The following is a 16,834-nucleotide window of genomic DNA, read 5'->3' as shown; positions in this document are numbered from 1 at the left end:
TAATATATATACGGGAAATTAGGCATAATATATGTATATATATATATAATATAGGCCTTTTTAGCTTGGTGCGTTTGTGGACGTTTTGCCTCAGTTTAATGTAGGTTCAAGTAGCATGTGCACCTGATAGGTCATGGTGTTAATGTATTCATGAAGTGGAGATCTCCTGCTCAGGATAGGCCCACTGTCAGATGATGACGCGCTGTAGGAGAAGAGCAAGGGGACAGCTGGGCCGGCAGCACCGATCACTCTCATTTGAATGCAAATCTCCAAGAGTTGAGGAGTAGGCTGACGTCAAGTAGGCCTTAGTATACATTTACCATCTTGTCAACAGAAACACATCATGTGAGACTGGAGACAGACTGGAACTACTTCGCATTTCACACTGGGAACCCATTTGGACTACATAAACAGCCGAGGATTTCAGTTTTAGGGCAGCAATGTCGCCTTGAAATAGGCCACATCATCGCCTTTGCTGTTTTTGTCATATATAATAGTTTCTTGTACAAATCATGTATGTGGGATACATCCTGGATAAAGAAAGCGGCATGTATCACCAAGGGCCGGTAAGAAGATCGAGCATAAATCTGCCTCCACAGAACTTTGTTTCTACACCTCAGTACCCCGACTTTACTGGATACCATCATGTGCCAAACATGGATACGCACGCACAGTCATCGGGGACTTGGGGACCCACTTATGGCGCACCACGGGAAGACTGGGGTGCATATAGTCTGGGACCACCTAATACTATTCCTACACCAATGAACAACTCCTCTCCTGCACAGGTTCCTTACTGCTCATCTGAGTACAGTCATATGCATCCTCCAGGATCTGCGGTGTTACAACCGCCGCCGGAGAACGTTAATGTTGCACAACTTTCTCCAGATAGGGAAAGGCGCAATTCATTCCAGTGGATGAGTAAAACTGCGCAATCATCTTCCACAGGTGAGTTCCTCATCTTTAACATTGTGCCAAAAAGATGTTATACCTTGGTCTTGTAGCAAAACCTTTCGGTTTTTCCGCACCGAGAGTTTGTGTGTTCCAAAATGGGATTTTACGCACACCTTTTTTTTCTCTGGCAGCTCCATGCCATTTTAAATATTTTGTTCTATCGAATTAGATCAGTTAAAAGCAAAAGAATCGAAAGGCCAAAATGTTTACATTTGAAAAAATGTCAAAATAGAAGGTGTGCAAGAACTCGACAAGAAATGAACGAACAGAAGGAAACGTTTGTCTTTTGACACTCGCTTATGTGGGTTGCATAACTTTGGGCTAATAACAGTGTTAAATGTTAATTGAATGCTTATAGATAGCCTATAATTGAATAAGTCTCTGTAAATTAATAACAACAAATTGCATCAGACTCAGCAGGAAAAAATCAGTCAAACAAACGTGTCCATGAAGTATTTCAATCGTGATGGGAAAATGGACTGAAGGCAACAGCTCAGTCTACTGTTTTCTCTCATGTGGTGGAAATAAAAAGTGTGAGGAATCGGCGCCAGGCCCAGTTGTGATGTTAATGGCATTATTCCTGGAGATGTGAGGTCGACTTCCCTGCCACATTGTTTGGTGTTTTGAGTGTTATCCGTCATATACAGGCGGTGGCCTTTGCTTTCAACACCTCTTCACTTTGATATGCACCAACCTCCCTTCCTCTCCAAGAGTTATGTTGCCGGTGACGTTTTTCACAGCCAGTGTCTCAAAACTGGAGTAGTAGCCACAAACTGTAGGCCTTCACAATGGCGTAAAATGCTGTATCAAATCACATCTTCCGTTTCTGTCTGAATCTGTGGATTATGACAGACCTTATAGTTTCCACTAACTTACATTCTTTAAATGCATTTGGTTTATTATAGGATTATGGGTGTCCATCACTACTTTTTTTATTTTGATAATATTTGTCATCGTTAGCCATTTATTTCCAAGCAAACATAGCCTACATTAGAATTGAACATGCAATCAAATTGTACGACAAATCCAACTGTAATTAACCCCCATGTTGTCAAATAATGTGCATTAACTCTGCAGTCGCTACAGACGTGTCATGTGTCTTTTTAACTTGTCCGTGGAGGATCTGATTGCTGGCTGTTTGAAATTCACTGTACTACAGTTGTCATCAAAACAAGATGAAAAAAGCTCAATTTGCGTATCTGTAGAGAAAGCCAAGAGATGTGGATTTAGAGACAGCTAATAAAGATGCTATGTGCAGATAGGCCGGTTGTGGCATGCAGCCTGCTCTGTGTAAACTTTCCAGTTCAACCACATGGCAGCTAAAAACAAAAAAAAGCACAATCTTAATGCTGGGTTTTGTGTTTCGTGTTGCCTTCGCAGGTAAAACAAGAACGAGGGAGAAATACAGGGTAGTTTACACAGACCATCAGAGGCTGGAGCTGGAGAAGGAGTTCCATTTCAACAGATACATCACCATCAGGAGGAAATCTGAACTGGCTGTCAACCTCGGTCTGTCGGAAAGACAGGTATGTCTGTATCAGAATGAAATACTTCTGCCTGCTCTATTATTAGAGCAACAATATGCAATACATCATTTGAATATGTGAAACCTGTGTAAGCATTATTGCACATCACGCAAGCTTGATTTCAGACGTGGAACTTCCTAAATGAGGCCTCCAGAAAACGTGTCAATATTCTCATCAAAATATTGGTTATTCTGCATTTTCGTGAGACAGACTACATTTACCCTGGTTAAATGTAAAGATAGACTACACCCTGATGTTCAGGTTTGCAGGTTTTATACATTAATTAGTCTATGTTTGATAATGCAATAAACTTACTAGCCTATATGATTTATCATTTCATATTTCAAAACATACAGGTTTTTAATATTTCTATCATTTTGAAATGACAACCAAAATAATGGCAAATTATGTAAATGTAAATGTATTCAGGCCTACACATTTTATTGTTATTTATTGTTTTTCTATCTATCTTCAAATAGAAATTGGATCTTGATTTAATAAGGCATTGCATGTAGATTATACGGGGAAATATATTAAATGTTTATTGTGGTTATTTATTGATATATTTATTTTATTTGCCTGTAGGCATATCTTTTGATTTAACTTCGTTTAAATTACAAGGGTTGGAAGGGAGATTAAACGAGTTATCTCAGACTTATATATGAATTTAATGTTCAATATTTTTAGTGATTATTTTTCTCATTTTCCATCCAGGAGTGTTTAAATATATAGGCTCTAGGTTATTTTTGTATTATTCATTGAGGGTTATGGAAGGGCATGGAGAGTAAGGAAGGTGGCCCACGCCCAAACATATTAATATAGTTCCTTTTCCTTTTTGCCTCTTCAGGTGAAAATCTGGTTTCAGAACCGCAGAGCCAAAGAGAGGAAAATGATCAAGAAGAAGCTGGGTCAGTCTGACGGCAGCGGGGGGTCTGTGCACAGTGACCCGGGATCAGTGAGCCCTCTGCCGGTGCCGGGCTCTCTCAGTCCCTCAGAAATCCACAACTCTCTGTACCCTCCTCAGGGAATGAACACTTTGCCATCTATCAGGAATATACAGCAAGGGACGTGTGAAGTGAAGTGTGAATCAGAACAGTTCACCCTCATCTAAACCCATAACCGAGCACTCCGACACGCTGACAGGACACTTGATAGGGTGCCAGAGGAGCTGAACTCTCGTTCTGAAGCACAAAGCTGTGGATAAAGAATTGATTTATAGAAAACCAAATGCTGGAGGCTCTTGAAATATTGCTTTTTATAGAATAGTTCTAATAACGTGGGAGGAAAAAAAAACCGAAAAAATTGACGTGTTTTAAACTTAAAAGCTTTACATTGTTTGTGAGTTAAGATATAAATATCGTTTTTTTTGTATGTGTTGAAGTGTATGTGAATAAAATGAAAATTCAGGGACATTTTATTGAAGTTTTCAACTGGATTGTATGTAGCTCGTGCCACTCAAACGGCTTTGACTTGACAAATCATTTACACACATTTTTCTGCACAATTGAATCCGCTTTAAAGCAGGGAATGGCTGTTAATGATACGGGTAGAACGGTCGTTTGATGGCAAAATGTAAATAAAATGTTGTTTTTTGCAGTACACCTGTCCTTTTTCTTATTTCGGAATTTTGCAAAGTTGTTATAACCATTGCATGAAGTTTTTTATTTTAATTCCTTTTATACATGTATGGTAGCGTATTCACCAGCAGATATACAACCTGCAAGCTAAATATTCAGGTACAAAACAGGTTCAACCTTACAGAAATTAAAATCTCAAAGTACACTTACTGTAAGCAACGTCGCTTTTATTGTTTTGGTTATTTTAATTGTGTATTACTAGTATTACAAGGATTTTAAATATCTATAATGTTTTTACAGAGAGGTGTAACAATATACTGCTTACCAAGGATTATAGGCAGCGATGGGCATTGTGACATACTTCATGTAAATTTAATGCATCTATTTTTAATTTTAACAAAATTAGTAGATTTAGTTTCTGAATAGACTGAGAGATCTTGACTTTTTATCACATTTGTTAACCTACATGCAAGGCTGATTTTTTTTTGTCAGTTATCTCTGAAATTGCTTCACTAAAACCAACAAGTACAAGTGCCCACAAATTGATAACAAGTTTGAAAGTATGGCGGTTAATTCGTCCTGTTTTAAAACTCTTGTTAAATAGAATAGCTTTGGTTTTGTTTTGAGCTATTCATGCACGTTCATTTTGCATTGAGTGTCAGGGAACTTACATATAACGATCTACGTTGTAAAAATTTCAGCCTAGAACTGGCATACAGGCCTGTTTTAGGTTGCTAGAAATTAGGCAGGATGTGTAATTAGTTCAAGTGACATGTTAATTGTCATTTGGCTAGACTCCCTATTTTAGGAGGATGACTTTTTCTTACTTTTTCCCATGTGTCAAGAAGTAAATGCTCTCGTGCAAACCGCGGGGATATTTAGGGCTATGCGATCGTTTATAACAGTCTGTAGGCCTAGGTCCATGTATAATTTCAAAAATGATTACAAACAGTCACTATGTCATGGGTCTAACCGATTACACTTATTTATCTCCCTCCTCATCTCACACTGATGTCATTTTTTTTAGTTTTGTTGACAATGTTCAGCTCTGGTACCTCTGAACACAGAGGGGCAGGGTTGCTTTTCACATTTTCCGACTCCGCGCGCCCGCTCTCGTGCGTCAGCGCGCAGCCCCGTAGGAGACGTCATGAGCGTCTTACTACCCAACATGGCGGACTTTGATACCATTTATGAGTTGGAAGACGAAGAAGATGAGCACGTAGTGAGTGAGGAACACTTGCCCAGATACTGTCCGGAGCCCGTGGTGATGCGAGGGGCCGGGCACATCACAGTGTAAGCAGAGCCGTGCTTGTCGCTCCTGTCTCTCCCGGTGTCGCTTTGTTGTTTTGCTGCCTTCATCCTTTAGCCTGTTAGCGGATGCTAGCCTGCTAGCTAACGCCAAACACAACAACTACCAGATAACTCTATGTAGTGCCGGGGGGACCGTTGGTTGGAACCCGACCAAAACCCAACATTATTACGACATAAACTAACGTTAACAGTTCTATGTACCAATGGCAACCTTGAAGTGGTAAACTAAACTAACAACCGATATTAATTGGTAGGTAAGTTTACATTTGATAAGTCGTTAGCTAAAAAGTCTGTTGCTGTGCCGTTTTTACAGAGCAGACTCATAACTTTACACCATCACAAGACATTATGAAGTTATCTGCCAAGTGAGCACAATGTCACGGTATAATTGTTGTCTAAAGCGTTTTTTTTACTGCAAGTTTGATCGTAGTTTATATGTGGATGTCAGCTCCATAGCTACATTTGATGGAGGCTGAAAGACTTCATGGTGAAAACTAGAGCTTTCAACACGTCACTCTCCTCCGTGACGTCATGTAGCAGTGCAGTGAGTTTTATCCAGAATAAAGTTGAAAAAGTTAATCACAGTCCTCATTGTCAGATCGTCCCTCACCGTCACAACATTAACCTGACCAGCAGATGCTGAGTCTCATCTGGAAACCTTTCTTAGCTAGCTTTGCATCTGGATTCTAATAAGACAAAAATAATGAGGATTTCAATTTGAAAGCAAAATCATATCTTTTACTTTTCATATTTGTTACTATTGAGCTTTGACCTTTCCAGGGAAGTAGTGCTGCAACAATTAGTCCAATTTGTCGAACAACAGAAAATCACCAACTTTAATAATCAATGAATTATGAAAGTAATTTTACATGCGCAAATGGCAGAAATGCCTATATCTGTTTTATATCATAGTAAACTGAATATCTTTGGGTTTTTGATTGACAAAACAAGACATTTAAATATATCACCTTGGAATTTGAACAAGGATGGACACTTATTTTACAATTTTCTAACATTTTATTGGCCAAACAATTAATCAATTAACCTCAAAATAAACTGCAGATTAATCAATAAGGAAAATAATCATAAATCGAAGCCCTACATGAAACCCATGCAAACAGCTACTAAAGTTAAATACAAGAAACAACAGTATTGTCTACCAGCAGACTGACAATATACTTGCACACTGCTATATCACTCCCAAGTCTTATTTTATTCTACATGGACATGGCAATTTTACAACCACAGATAAATGGTCTTCATCTGTGAATTAGATAATTGATAATATAAATGTGAGGATAATATGCCCAATGATTTAATCCCTTGGAATCTGCAGAGAGAACTGGACACTGGAGACAGCCTAAATAAAACACTAACTGCTAACGGAAAGCTTCAAAGTTTAGACTTATTATCCTAGTTATAATTTGTAATTACATTTTTTAGATGTTTGACTTGAAGTGATTTAACTGAAGATAATGTATTTCTTGTTGTTGTTGGAAACTAGTCACTGGGGCTCCTGCATCTCTACTCTCTTTACACCAAGAACTGCAATATGAACAAGTCTTTATTGTGCCGTCCTTTTGTCGTTGTGTGTGTGATTTGTATAATGTCAAAATTTACAATCATAATGTTCTGTACTACTACTAGTTTGCAAATAAGCATGTTATGTCTCATTATGTAATCAAACAGCGCATTTCTGCTCTGGATTCTTTTTGTTCTCATCATGTTCATAGTAATAGCAGATTTAGTATTTTGTCTTAGATACATTTTTATCACCATATAAATGTTCATATTTGGTTTGTGTTTTTCAGGTTTGGACTGAGCAACAGATTTGACACAGAATTTCCCTCTGTTCTCACGGGAAAGGTACAGTTGCTTTTCAGTTTTCTTGCGCTTCACTCTTGCAGGCTGCTTTCTGTTCAATTACATGTGGGAAGAATTAAGCAATTAAAGCCACAGTGATTCAGTTGTTCTTTTAGGCCTTTAACGGCCCCAACTTCCCCAAGCTGGCCTATTCAAACCTCACAGAGTGGTTTTGATCTGACGGAGCTGCATTTCAAGTAACGCACCACAGTGTATAGAAAAGAGCCTGAATGTGCTGCTGTCCAGCTCTGTCAATGAGTAAGCTGTCTATGGGGATCAGTTGGCAGGGACCCCAGTGCTTTTGAGGGTCCAGCTCCTGGTGATAAAATAATGAAATGAAGACTCTGCCGTAGACAAGAAAGGAAAGCTTCCTGGGTCGGACGCAGAAACACAAAAAGGCTGCAGGGGTAAGAGCAGGCCGAGGGAAGTGTGGTGCAATAAAAAGTACCTTCAGTATTGTGACCCAGGGTGACATGTGATGGATGAGGTCACAATTATGATGATTGAAGGTTGCAGATCAGGCCCTGCTGGGCTTTATTCTGAGGTCTTTGGCTGTTTGCAAAGAGACCTTTGCATCCTGTAATAAAAGATTACGACCCCTGTTTTATGGCGTACAGACTCTGCGAGGAATGAGCATCCATTCAAGTTGTTTGGCCGGCACTGCCACAGGCACTGAGCTTATCTCTCCTTTGAGTCCCTCCTTGCCTTGAACAGTCAAGAGCTTGGTTAGTAAGTCAGAGGCATAGTATTTAGAGATCTCATCTCATCTCTGGACAACATCTGCAAATATCTACCTGTTGGTTTCTAAAGCTCTTTGATCCTTGTGCACAGGTTATCTTTTGAGCATTTAGGAATCTTTCAAGTCAGTACCACCTACAGACACTTGCCTCCCCCCCACCTTTGCTTAGTGTTTTGGTTATGGTTTAAATTTTCTAAATAATTTCCCCCACTGTATAGAGCCTCTATGAGCTGTTTGTTTTGGTATGTGGACATCAATTCTTTCTCTTTTTTTCTTTTAGGTAGCGCCAGAGGAATTCAAAACCAGCATCAGCAGGGTGAATGCTTGTTTGAAGAAGAACTTGCCTGTGAATGTAAAGTGGCTTCTTTGCGGCTGCCTGTGCTGTTGCTGTACAGTAGGCTGCAGTCTATGGCCTGTTATCTGCCTCAACAAGAGAGTAAGTTCCAGACCTCCTGTGACACGAGTTGGACAGTTAACTCTCCCTTACATCAGCGCTGATTACTCAGGGGCTGTTGTAGCAATTCAGCCACATTGGTCTAAGTGTAGAGGGTAATAACAACTCATGTTCAATTAGTGGCTCTGTGTAGAAATGACACATTGCACTGCACAGCTCCTCTCCTGCCCTGTTCAAGGGTGGGTAATTTTGAGGTGGTGTTACCTCTCAGAATAAATGGCAACAAAGTGGAAATTATTAGCTGGTAAATTGGGAGTTCGGTCCATAAATCCTGACACTGTGGCCGTTTACCGGGAAACTGTTACATTTGCTTGCATTCATGTACACACATTTGTTTTCTATTCCTACAGACAAGACGGTCTATTCATAAGTTGTTAGAGTGGGAAAATAACCGATTATACCACAAGGTAAGAAAGACAAATTGCACATTAGCACCTGTGTGAAAGTGCTTAATTGTCTGTGTCAATGTGCAGTCTAAATTGAGTATCATCGTGATGGATAATGACCATTAATCTGCTTTGTGAACTCTAACCCGTCGGACACGTCCCTCAAAGCTGAGTCCGATCTGGTGCACAAGGTCTGAGAAGACTTTGAGGTCAGCACTAAAAGGCTGTGTTCATTTTGTTTAGTCTCGCAGCAACAAATTACAGCTAGTAGCTGTACAAAGGCACCCTGAAGCTCTTCAGGGTGTCTGGCCACAGTTTGACCCGGTGAGACCAGACAGCCCTGTACTCAAATTCCCCCGACACTGAGCCGAGATTTCAGACAGATTTTCCTGCGTGTGTGCGTGCGTGCGCGTCTGTGTGTGCGCGCGCGTCTGTGTGTGTGTGAGATGTTCATTCATTGTCTGTGTCTTTTCTTCTCCTCATCAGCTGGGTCTGCACTGGAAACTCAGTAAAAGAAAATGTGAAAGCAGTAATATGATGGAATATGTAAGTAGACTGTCACAACAAAACAACAATGAATTATAGGATTATTGCATAACTTTATAAAAGTTTTTATTATTGCCATTAGCAATCAATCAGCAGACTACTTCCCTGATTAATCGATCATTCATGTTATAAAATAATAAAATATGAGATATTTTTGTCAGTCCAAAACACATCAATAGATATTTAGTTGACTATTATATGTGACAAAGAAAAGAAACTAATGCTCACTTTTGGAAAGCTAGAAATAAGTAATTATTAAAAAAATGAATTACTTAAATAGTTGTGGATTAATTGGCAGTATCAGTAATACGATCTGAATTAGGCTTTCCTTATTCCATTAGATATAAATGTCATTTTTAGGAGTCAAAGGTTTATCAGAATTTGTCACTTTTTTGTTTAATTAATACCAAATGACATGGTTATTTTGAGAAGACGTCCTAAGAACTGACAGGACCCATGAATTACAACATAACCATTATGTTTAAACATCTTGCATTTGTCCTAAATAATGATTTGTTTTGTATTTTTCTCTCTATAGGTAATTCTTATAGAATTCTTACCCAAATATCCTATATTCCGACCGGACTGAGGAGGCTGTTACTGTAAAAGACTGGATGCGTGGCCCTTGAATCTTATCCTTAGTGCCTTGTATATACAGTATGTCGGAATAAGGGTCTGCACCAATGTCTCTCGTGATGACCCTGTACATCTCCCTGTACCTTGTTCTTTAGAATTTGCAACACTGTCACTTTGCTTTAGAGCAGATTTTGCACATATTTCTTCCTGACAGAACTAGACATGTCCCCTTTGTTGCACTCGGATGTGTTTTTTGTGACAAACAAGTGAAAATCCTCATAAAGTGCATTAACCCCAAAGAACCTTCAACCTGTATCCCATCTATTGTATCAGATATCCCTTGCAAAGAATGTGATGCCTCTACCTTCCTTAACTATCCTTGCCTTATGTAGGTTGTTCTTTTTATAACTACGTGTAAGAGAAGTGGGAAGGCACTGGGTAAGTCAACAAGTCTGTAGATTCAAGTGCTGTTTGTTGGGTTTCCTCTCTAAGAATCCAGTTCTTTGCAAGTAGATGGGATGGTTGAAATTGCCTAACGTACAGTGTACGCCATCACCCTGTGTTAACTCTTTACATTTGACCCTCTGTATATGGGAACTAGCTAGTAATACCTTGACCTGTAAGTACCACGTTTTAGAATAAGCTGTACAGTGGTATACTGTTGTTTACATAGTTACTTAGCTCTTTAGTTTTTTGCCAATATATATATATTGCTGTACCATAGTTTTAAATGATGAAAGATGTCTATGTACCTTTCTAGTTTATATGGACCTGTTTACCTTGTAAGCCATATAGTTAAAATGTACATGATGCCAGAGTTAGGACTGATTATTGCACTTGAGCCCAGTAGAAAGTCAGGATTTCTGACAATGCATCCTGAAGATTCATCCACAACAGTGCATGTTACCATGTGATCCTTGCCAATAAATATGACATTTAAAGAGTGTTCATCCATTAAAACTGGAGATGGTTGCATCTCTAATGTGCAGCTGGAAGATTAGGATTTAAACCAGTCTCTTTCACTCATCTTTTTTTTTTTTTTAAATAAGAAATTTATCCCAACTTTGCATTATTTATTTTTATGATTTGTACTTTTCCCTGTGCTGTGTTTACTCCTTCCGATGTGTTAGGAAGTACATACGTCTACAGGACATGGCGTATCGAGCAGATGGTTCTTTTGTTTCAGTCATTCGGTCCAGTGTTAGAATTATTTTCCTGAATCTTAGCGAAGAGATTGCTGCATTGTGTTGTATTGGAGTGCCTCTGGAATAGTTGGTGAACACACAGAGAAGACTGTGAAATCTGTTCTCTTGTACAAAGGAGATTTTAAATCCTGCTCCCTGTATTGTCCCTGTTACAATTCCTGTAAATGTTTGTCATGGTGAACCCAATCCCTTCGGTGAGAGGAAATAAATTGATTTTTGAATTTCATTTGCTTCCTTTTTCATTTGAAATCATTCCATTTTTTATTGTCACACTCAATAAATGTGTCATCTTAGTAAAACCAGATAATTATCGACCAAAGCCCACTACGGAAATGTGGCTATTTGTCATGTTTAACAAGGTGTTGAATCGTTAACTTTAACATGACAGTCCGCAATTAGTCGACACATTTGTTAAACTCAGGAATGCTGTTACCATAACATGCTGCTACTTTCTAATGTTTTGGATCAGTGGTCAGAGAATACTGGACCAGGTCTTTACTTTATCACATCACAACCCCCAAATACTGAAGTGGTGGGCTTCACTTAGTCTGGTTGGTTTTATGGCCCTTTGTTTTCTTGTTTTCACATAGTCTTTCCCTGTTTAGTTTTCAGTGACCATTTACTGCACAAGTACTTCAATAGTTTAAAGTTACCACTACTAGTTTTAATTAATTTCTTATATAATTTGTAATGGTAGTGTAATACACTGAATATATAATACATGTTAGCTTAACAGTTTATTTTAATAAATTTAGGATTTCAACATAAACACAGCACCTACATCCAAAATGATTGTTAAGAATGTGTGAAGTTACTTGGTTCCACTTGAACACAAGTATTTTAAATATATGGTGCTTTATAATTGTAGTCCACTACATTTAAGAGGGAAATATTGTACTTTCTACTCCACTGCATTTTCCTAAAGTTAATAGTTACGATTTATGTAAGGTCACCAATAGAACGATAAAGTTGTAATCTATCCTGCAACAAGAAGAGTACTTTTGCTTTGGGTATTTTAAGTTCATTTTTCTGGTAATACTTATGTACTTTTGCTTAAGCAGAATGTTGAAAGCAGGACTTTTACTTGAAACAAAGGATTTGCACATTGTGGTAATGATACTTTTACTTAGGTAAAGGATCTGAGTACTTCTTCTACCACCAAATGAGAGTTGAGTATCTGCGTGAGTTACATACTGTATGTACCTTTTGCATTAGCGGCAAGTTGTACTGGTCTTGCTGCCTCGTGTATCTACATGTTCAAACACAAATGTGTCTGGGTGTGTGTGTAATGGAGCAAGAGAGGGTGTACTGTAACTATGTAATGTGTTGCACATTCAGAATATTAACAAACGAACTGCAATAGCAATCTGAACCACCAACATTTTATGTAATCCAGATTCTTTGTACCCAAACGGTATGCAGAATTAATAAAAACAAAAATTTGATCAATTTTACTTTTGCATGGAGATATCCTGACTGATGATAAGTTTAAGTTTCATACTGAAAGAAAATCCTTTAGTAAGTGTTTCAGAATCCAAAAAAAAAGTAAGAAATCTGGCTGACTTCTGTATTCTTTTCAGTTTCCATCCACTAGGGGTCAGACTGAGCCATGAACAGACCGTACAGTTCATTGGACATTACTGACTGGGCTAAATGGTATTGAAAAAAAATAGATATTTTATTGATAAAAGTGGCACAACAACAAACCCCCTCTGAACTCCCTGGTCGTCATGAGATTGTAACCAGTAGCAGCTTGTGAAGCCCAGTAAAATTTACATTGCCACTGACATGTGAGTTGCAGTGATTCTTTACCATTTTCCTGACACTATATGAGCTGCTTTTAGCCCAGACAAATAGTGACTCTGTAATATTTTTTATTTTACCTCAAATTATGTCCATTGCTCTTTGCTACACTGAGGAACTTTTCTCCGGGATCTTGTTGGCACCGCTCTGCCTTCATAGCGCTTAATGTGACACCCCCCACAGTGCAGTTAGAAGCCTTGATTCACAGAAGAACAGCTTGATTTGTTAAGATTTTATTGAACATAATGAAACAGTGGACGGGTTAATACACACATTACCTACTGTATATACTGTATGTCAAAGCCACTCTGACTCAAAACAATATTCATAATAATTCTATATTATAAGTCTGGTCTCAATTAAGACACAAGAAAGGCCACTGGGAATGTGTTGACACAAAAAGAACGTGGTAACACAAATCTGAACAAGGCCGTTCTCCTTTAAAACTCCTATAATATAATATATTGAGAGGAAATAGTGAGGGGAAAATACATTTTTGTACAGTGAAAATTTAAGTCAAGTATACATTCCTGTCTGTCCTTCAATTTCTACAAGGCACCTGCTTATCAAAGTCATTCAGTATTATATCATTTTATAATAAATATAGAGAACTGCTCAATGGACAAGTCTGCTGAATTTCTAATTTATGGTCTAACATGTTTGATTAAGACCAAACATTCATCACAGAATCAGTTGCTTCTATAGACCAGCTCACTGTTTAAAACAATATGAAAGTGTATTTCCTATTGCAGCATTTGTAATATCAACAGCTACCTCGGGAAATAAACTTCAACCCAAGCCGTTCCCTACCAATGCAATTCTGATTAAACGGTATGTGCAGGTAACAAAAGGGACTGTAGGTCTATTTACCAACCTCCCTGTTAAAACCAAAGGTGGTTTTGGTCACTGCAGTTGCTGTGGATGTTATCCTTAACGTCACTTTGTCTCAATTTACTTGAATTCCCATCACGGCTTCCTGCTTCTGTTGCACGTCTTGGAAGTGTAAAGTAAAAAAAGTAGATCAAATGACACATGGTATGAAAGCTCCAGGACAGGATGATGTTTCTGTCTTCGGCGTGAGTCTTTACAGACAGCTTCCATCTTATTATATGTAGCCATCACAACTGTCTACACATATCGTAAGAACGACATTTCATCTTTGGATGCTGTTTATGTGAATCACACAAAAGATAACATTATTTAACAGGAAAGCAAAAGAATTCATGTTAGAAAATTGTATTCCAAAAAGCAAAACCATCCTTCCAGTGTCCTTAGGATATATTTGATTGTCACCGATTGTCATCATTCTTGCACCCTGCTTAAACCCATTTTGTGCAATCATCTGCCATTTGAGTAAGAGGACACTGAAACAAACGTACATAGGATGGTTCTTAATCACGTACGTTCTGTATTACATAACTGATCAAAACACTGAACAACAATGCAAATATAACTATGAGTTGCCTACGGAAGGGACAGTGAGTGGCCCAGTCAAGAATGCAGCTGAACAGGGCGAGGATCTGTGTGTGCTATAAGCAATTAAAGTGGGTAATAGAAAGAAAAGAGAGTGAATGGGGAAGGCGTGTTTTGCTACACAAGACTCCCTGGCCATGACACCACAGTCAAAGTCACTTTATTCTTCTGCAGCTTGAGCATGGGGATGAGAGAGGAGTTGTTCATTCCCACTGTTGTGGCTCCGTTCACCGCCACAATCTCATCACCGCACCTGGAGGGAACCACAGACCATTAACGTGGAGAGTAAGAGTGATGAAAGGATGCAGGAGCTCATTCCGACATGTTGGTGTCAAACTGGGCTCAACTTACTTGAGGCGTCCATCAAAGTGAGCAGGTGTACCAGGCACAATGGTTTTGATGAAGAAAGGCTGCTGGCCGTGGCTCTCCTCGTAGCCACCGACGATACTAAAGCCCCAGCTCTCGTTGTTGGTCTTCTGCAGGACAATGTCCCGGCACCAGTGCATGGGACTGAAAGGACGAGGGCAGAGTCAGCATTAACTCGTTTACATCAAAATGAACAGAATACACAAGTGGACAACCAGAATGCAGGCTCTACCTGGGTAGTCCCAGCCAGCGAGTCCACAACGGTGTCCAGTTGAGGGCGTCGTCTCGTGGGTCATCCACAGTGTCCAGTTCGTCCTTGTTGGCAGCCTCTGTGTCCTCCTCTGAGTCCTCGGAGAGGGTCTGGATGACACGGAGGGTCACCTGGGACTGAGCGGTCTGAGCCTTTAGCACAGAAACGGCCTCATTGTAGGTCAGCTGGGTTAGATCCACACCGTTGATGCTCAGCAGAATATCGCCTGAGGAGACAGAGATGAGGTTGTAAACAGAGACAGAAATTCTCTGGTTATTTAAGAAGATCTCTGTGTTCAACAGGGAGGAGTAGTTTTGAATTGAATTTCTTATAATTAACGGTGTACTCAATGTTCTGTCAATTTAACCACATGGATAAGACTGGATAACAACAGACAATGTCTAAATGAAGCCATCAAAATTGTGTAAAAACAATTGGGAGAAATTATTTTGTGAGGAGAAAAACACTGTTTAGCATTTAGTGTGGAAAGAGGGCTGAAACAGAGAGAAAGGGATGCATTTACAAATTTAAACATCTTAATGTGGATGTACTTTAAGGAGGCCACACCTCTCCTAAAGTCAGTGTGAAGCTTCTATTTTAGGTTACATCCTCTGTTTAAGTGTCCACATTGTGTCGCTGAACAGAAGCAAGTGAAAAGAGAATTGCCCTTTTCCCTTTTAGCTAATTGTCACTTTGTAATGGATTTGCAAACAGAACTGGAAATGGGTTCCCATAAAAAGGTTCTTGCTGATGCTGACTTCAGTCTATTTATTCAAAATGTTCCCACAGAATAACTAACCTACTCTTGACTGAATCGAATTGAATTCAATTTTATTTATAGTATCAATTCATAACAAGAGTTATCTCAAGACACTTTACAGATAGACCACACTCCAGAATTTACAAGGACCCAACAGTTCTAGTAGTCTCCTCCAGAGCAAGCAACAGTGCGACAGTGGCGAGGAAAAACTTCCTTTTAGGCAGAAACCTCGGTCAGACCCAGGCTCTTGGTAGGCAGTGTCTGACGGGCCGGTTGGGGTTAAAATAAAGAGTGGAAATAACGAAAATAGAAAAAAAAAAAAAAAAAGACAATTTGGAGATAAATGGTAACTCTGCACAGACCAACACCCTCTTGATACACTCACAACTCCTTTCTGTGCATTTAAATTTATCAATGGTTAGTTAGCAAAGACTAGTTGATGAAATGGTTAGTTGATCGACAGACTCATCAGCAATTGTTTTGATAATGAAATCATCATTTTCAAAAATGTTCAAGCAAAAATTCTGAATATTCTCTGGTTCCAGCTAGTAAAATGTGAGGATTTGGGGATTGCAAAGCCCAAAGCTTCAAATACAAGTTCCAATCAATAACACACACCACCCAATGCTGCTTTGTACCTCTTTTGATGGTGCCATCTCGGTGAAGACAGCCGACAGGCTGCACACTCGTGATGTAAACGGGCAGACGGCTGCGAATGTCCCGCCCCCCGGCAATAGTGATGCCCAGGGACAGCCGAGGCTCCTTCTTCAGGCTCACAGTCTTCTCCTGGCTGGAAAACCCACCTGGAGGATCCTTTATGAACGGTGAGTTAATACCAATTAATACCAAGCAACAAGTCATCAATATTAATCAACACACACCGTATGGATTTTTAAATATGCTGGCCTTGTTTAGGATGCCATGTTTCACAAATTCTCCAGAACAATTTTTGTTTTACCTCATTTTGTCTCACCCACACACACACACACACACACACACACACACACACACACACACACACACACACACACACACACACACACAC

At 39.3% G+C, this 16,834-nt stretch overlaps 3 protein-coding genes across 5 annotated transcripts in view; 2 read left to right on the top strand and 1 right to left on the bottom strand.

The window, feature by feature from the left end:
- Positions 1-284: 284 nt before the first annotated feature.
- cdx4 (caudal type homeobox 4) lies at positions 285-4,041 on the top strand. Its single transcript, XM_034883919.1, has 3 exons — positions 285-948; positions 2,335-2,480; positions 3,328-4,041. The coding sequence occupies exons 1-3, from the start codon at positions 513-515 to the stop codon at positions 3,589-3,591; spliced, it is 846 nt and encodes a 281-aa protein (XP_034739810.1). The 5' UTR covers positions 285-512; the 3' UTR covers positions 3,592-4,041.
- Positions 4,042-5,162: 1,121 nt separating this feature from the next.
- chic1 (cysteine-rich hydrophobic domain 1) lies at positions 5,163-11,361 on the top strand. Its single transcript, XM_034884042.1, has 6 exons — positions 5,163-5,350; positions 7,180-7,234; positions 8,251-8,406; positions 8,775-8,831; positions 9,297-9,356; positions 9,895-11,361. Exons 1-6 carry the CDS (start codon positions 5,205-5,207, stop codon positions 9,943-9,945), a joined length of 525 nt encoding a protein of 174 aa, XP_034739933.1. The 5' UTR covers positions 5,163-5,204; the 3' UTR covers positions 9,946-11,361.
- Positions 11,362-13,157: 1,796 nt separating this feature from the next.
- lnx2b (ligand of numb-protein X 2b) overlaps positions 13,158-16,834 on the bottom strand; it is a 19,825-nt gene continuing 16,148 nt past the window's right edge. For all 3 annotated transcript variants that reach the window (XM_034882714.1, XM_034882716.1, XM_034882715.1), the window contains 4 exons: positions 16,428-16,602; positions 15,012-15,255; positions 14,765-14,923; positions 13,158-14,666 (listed from right to left, as the gene is read on the bottom strand). In XM_034882714.1, the coding sequence (XP_034738605.1) occupies positions 14,531-14,666; positions 14,765-14,923; positions 15,012-15,255; positions 16,428-16,602 (714 nt within the window). In that variant the 3' untranslated portion in view covers positions 13,158-14,530. The remainder of the gene's footprint in view (positions 14,667-14,764; positions 14,924-15,011; positions 15,256-16,427; positions 16,603-16,834) is intronic.

The sequence above is a fragment of the Etheostoma cragini genome, chromosome 10, assembly GCF_013103735.1.
Source record: "Etheostoma cragini isolate CJK2018 chromosome 10, CSU_Ecrag_1.0, whole genome shotgun sequence".
Taxonomy (NCBI): domain Eukaryota; kingdom Metazoa; phylum Chordata; class Actinopteri; order Perciformes; family Percidae; genus Etheostoma; species Etheostoma cragini.
This window is presented reverse-complemented; position numbering and strand designations above follow the sequence as displayed.

Coding starts and splice junctions, on each gene's coding strand:
- cdx4 (XM_034883919.1), top strand. CDS start 513: ATGTATGTGGGATACATCCTGGATAAAGAAAGCGGCATGTATCACCAA. Junction 949..2,334: donor TGCGCAATCATCTTCCACAG/GTGAGTTCCTCA, acceptor TTGCCTTCGCAG/GTAAAACAAGAACGAGGGAG. Junction 2,481..3,327: donor TCGGTCTGTCGGAAAGACAG/GTATGTCTGTAT, acceptor TTGCCTCTTCAG/GTGAAAATCTGGTTTCAGAA.
- chic1 (XM_034884042.1), top strand. CDS start 5,205: ATGAGCGTCTTACTACCCAACATGGCGGACTTTGATACCATTTATGAG. Junction 5,351..7,179: donor GGGGCCGGGCACATCACAGT/GTAAGCAGAGCC, acceptor TGTGTTTTTCAG/GTTTGGACTGAGCAACAGAT. Junction 8,832..9,296: donor ATAACCGATTATACCACAAG/GTAAGAAAGACA, acceptor TCTCCTCATCAG/CTGGGTCTGCACTGGAAACT.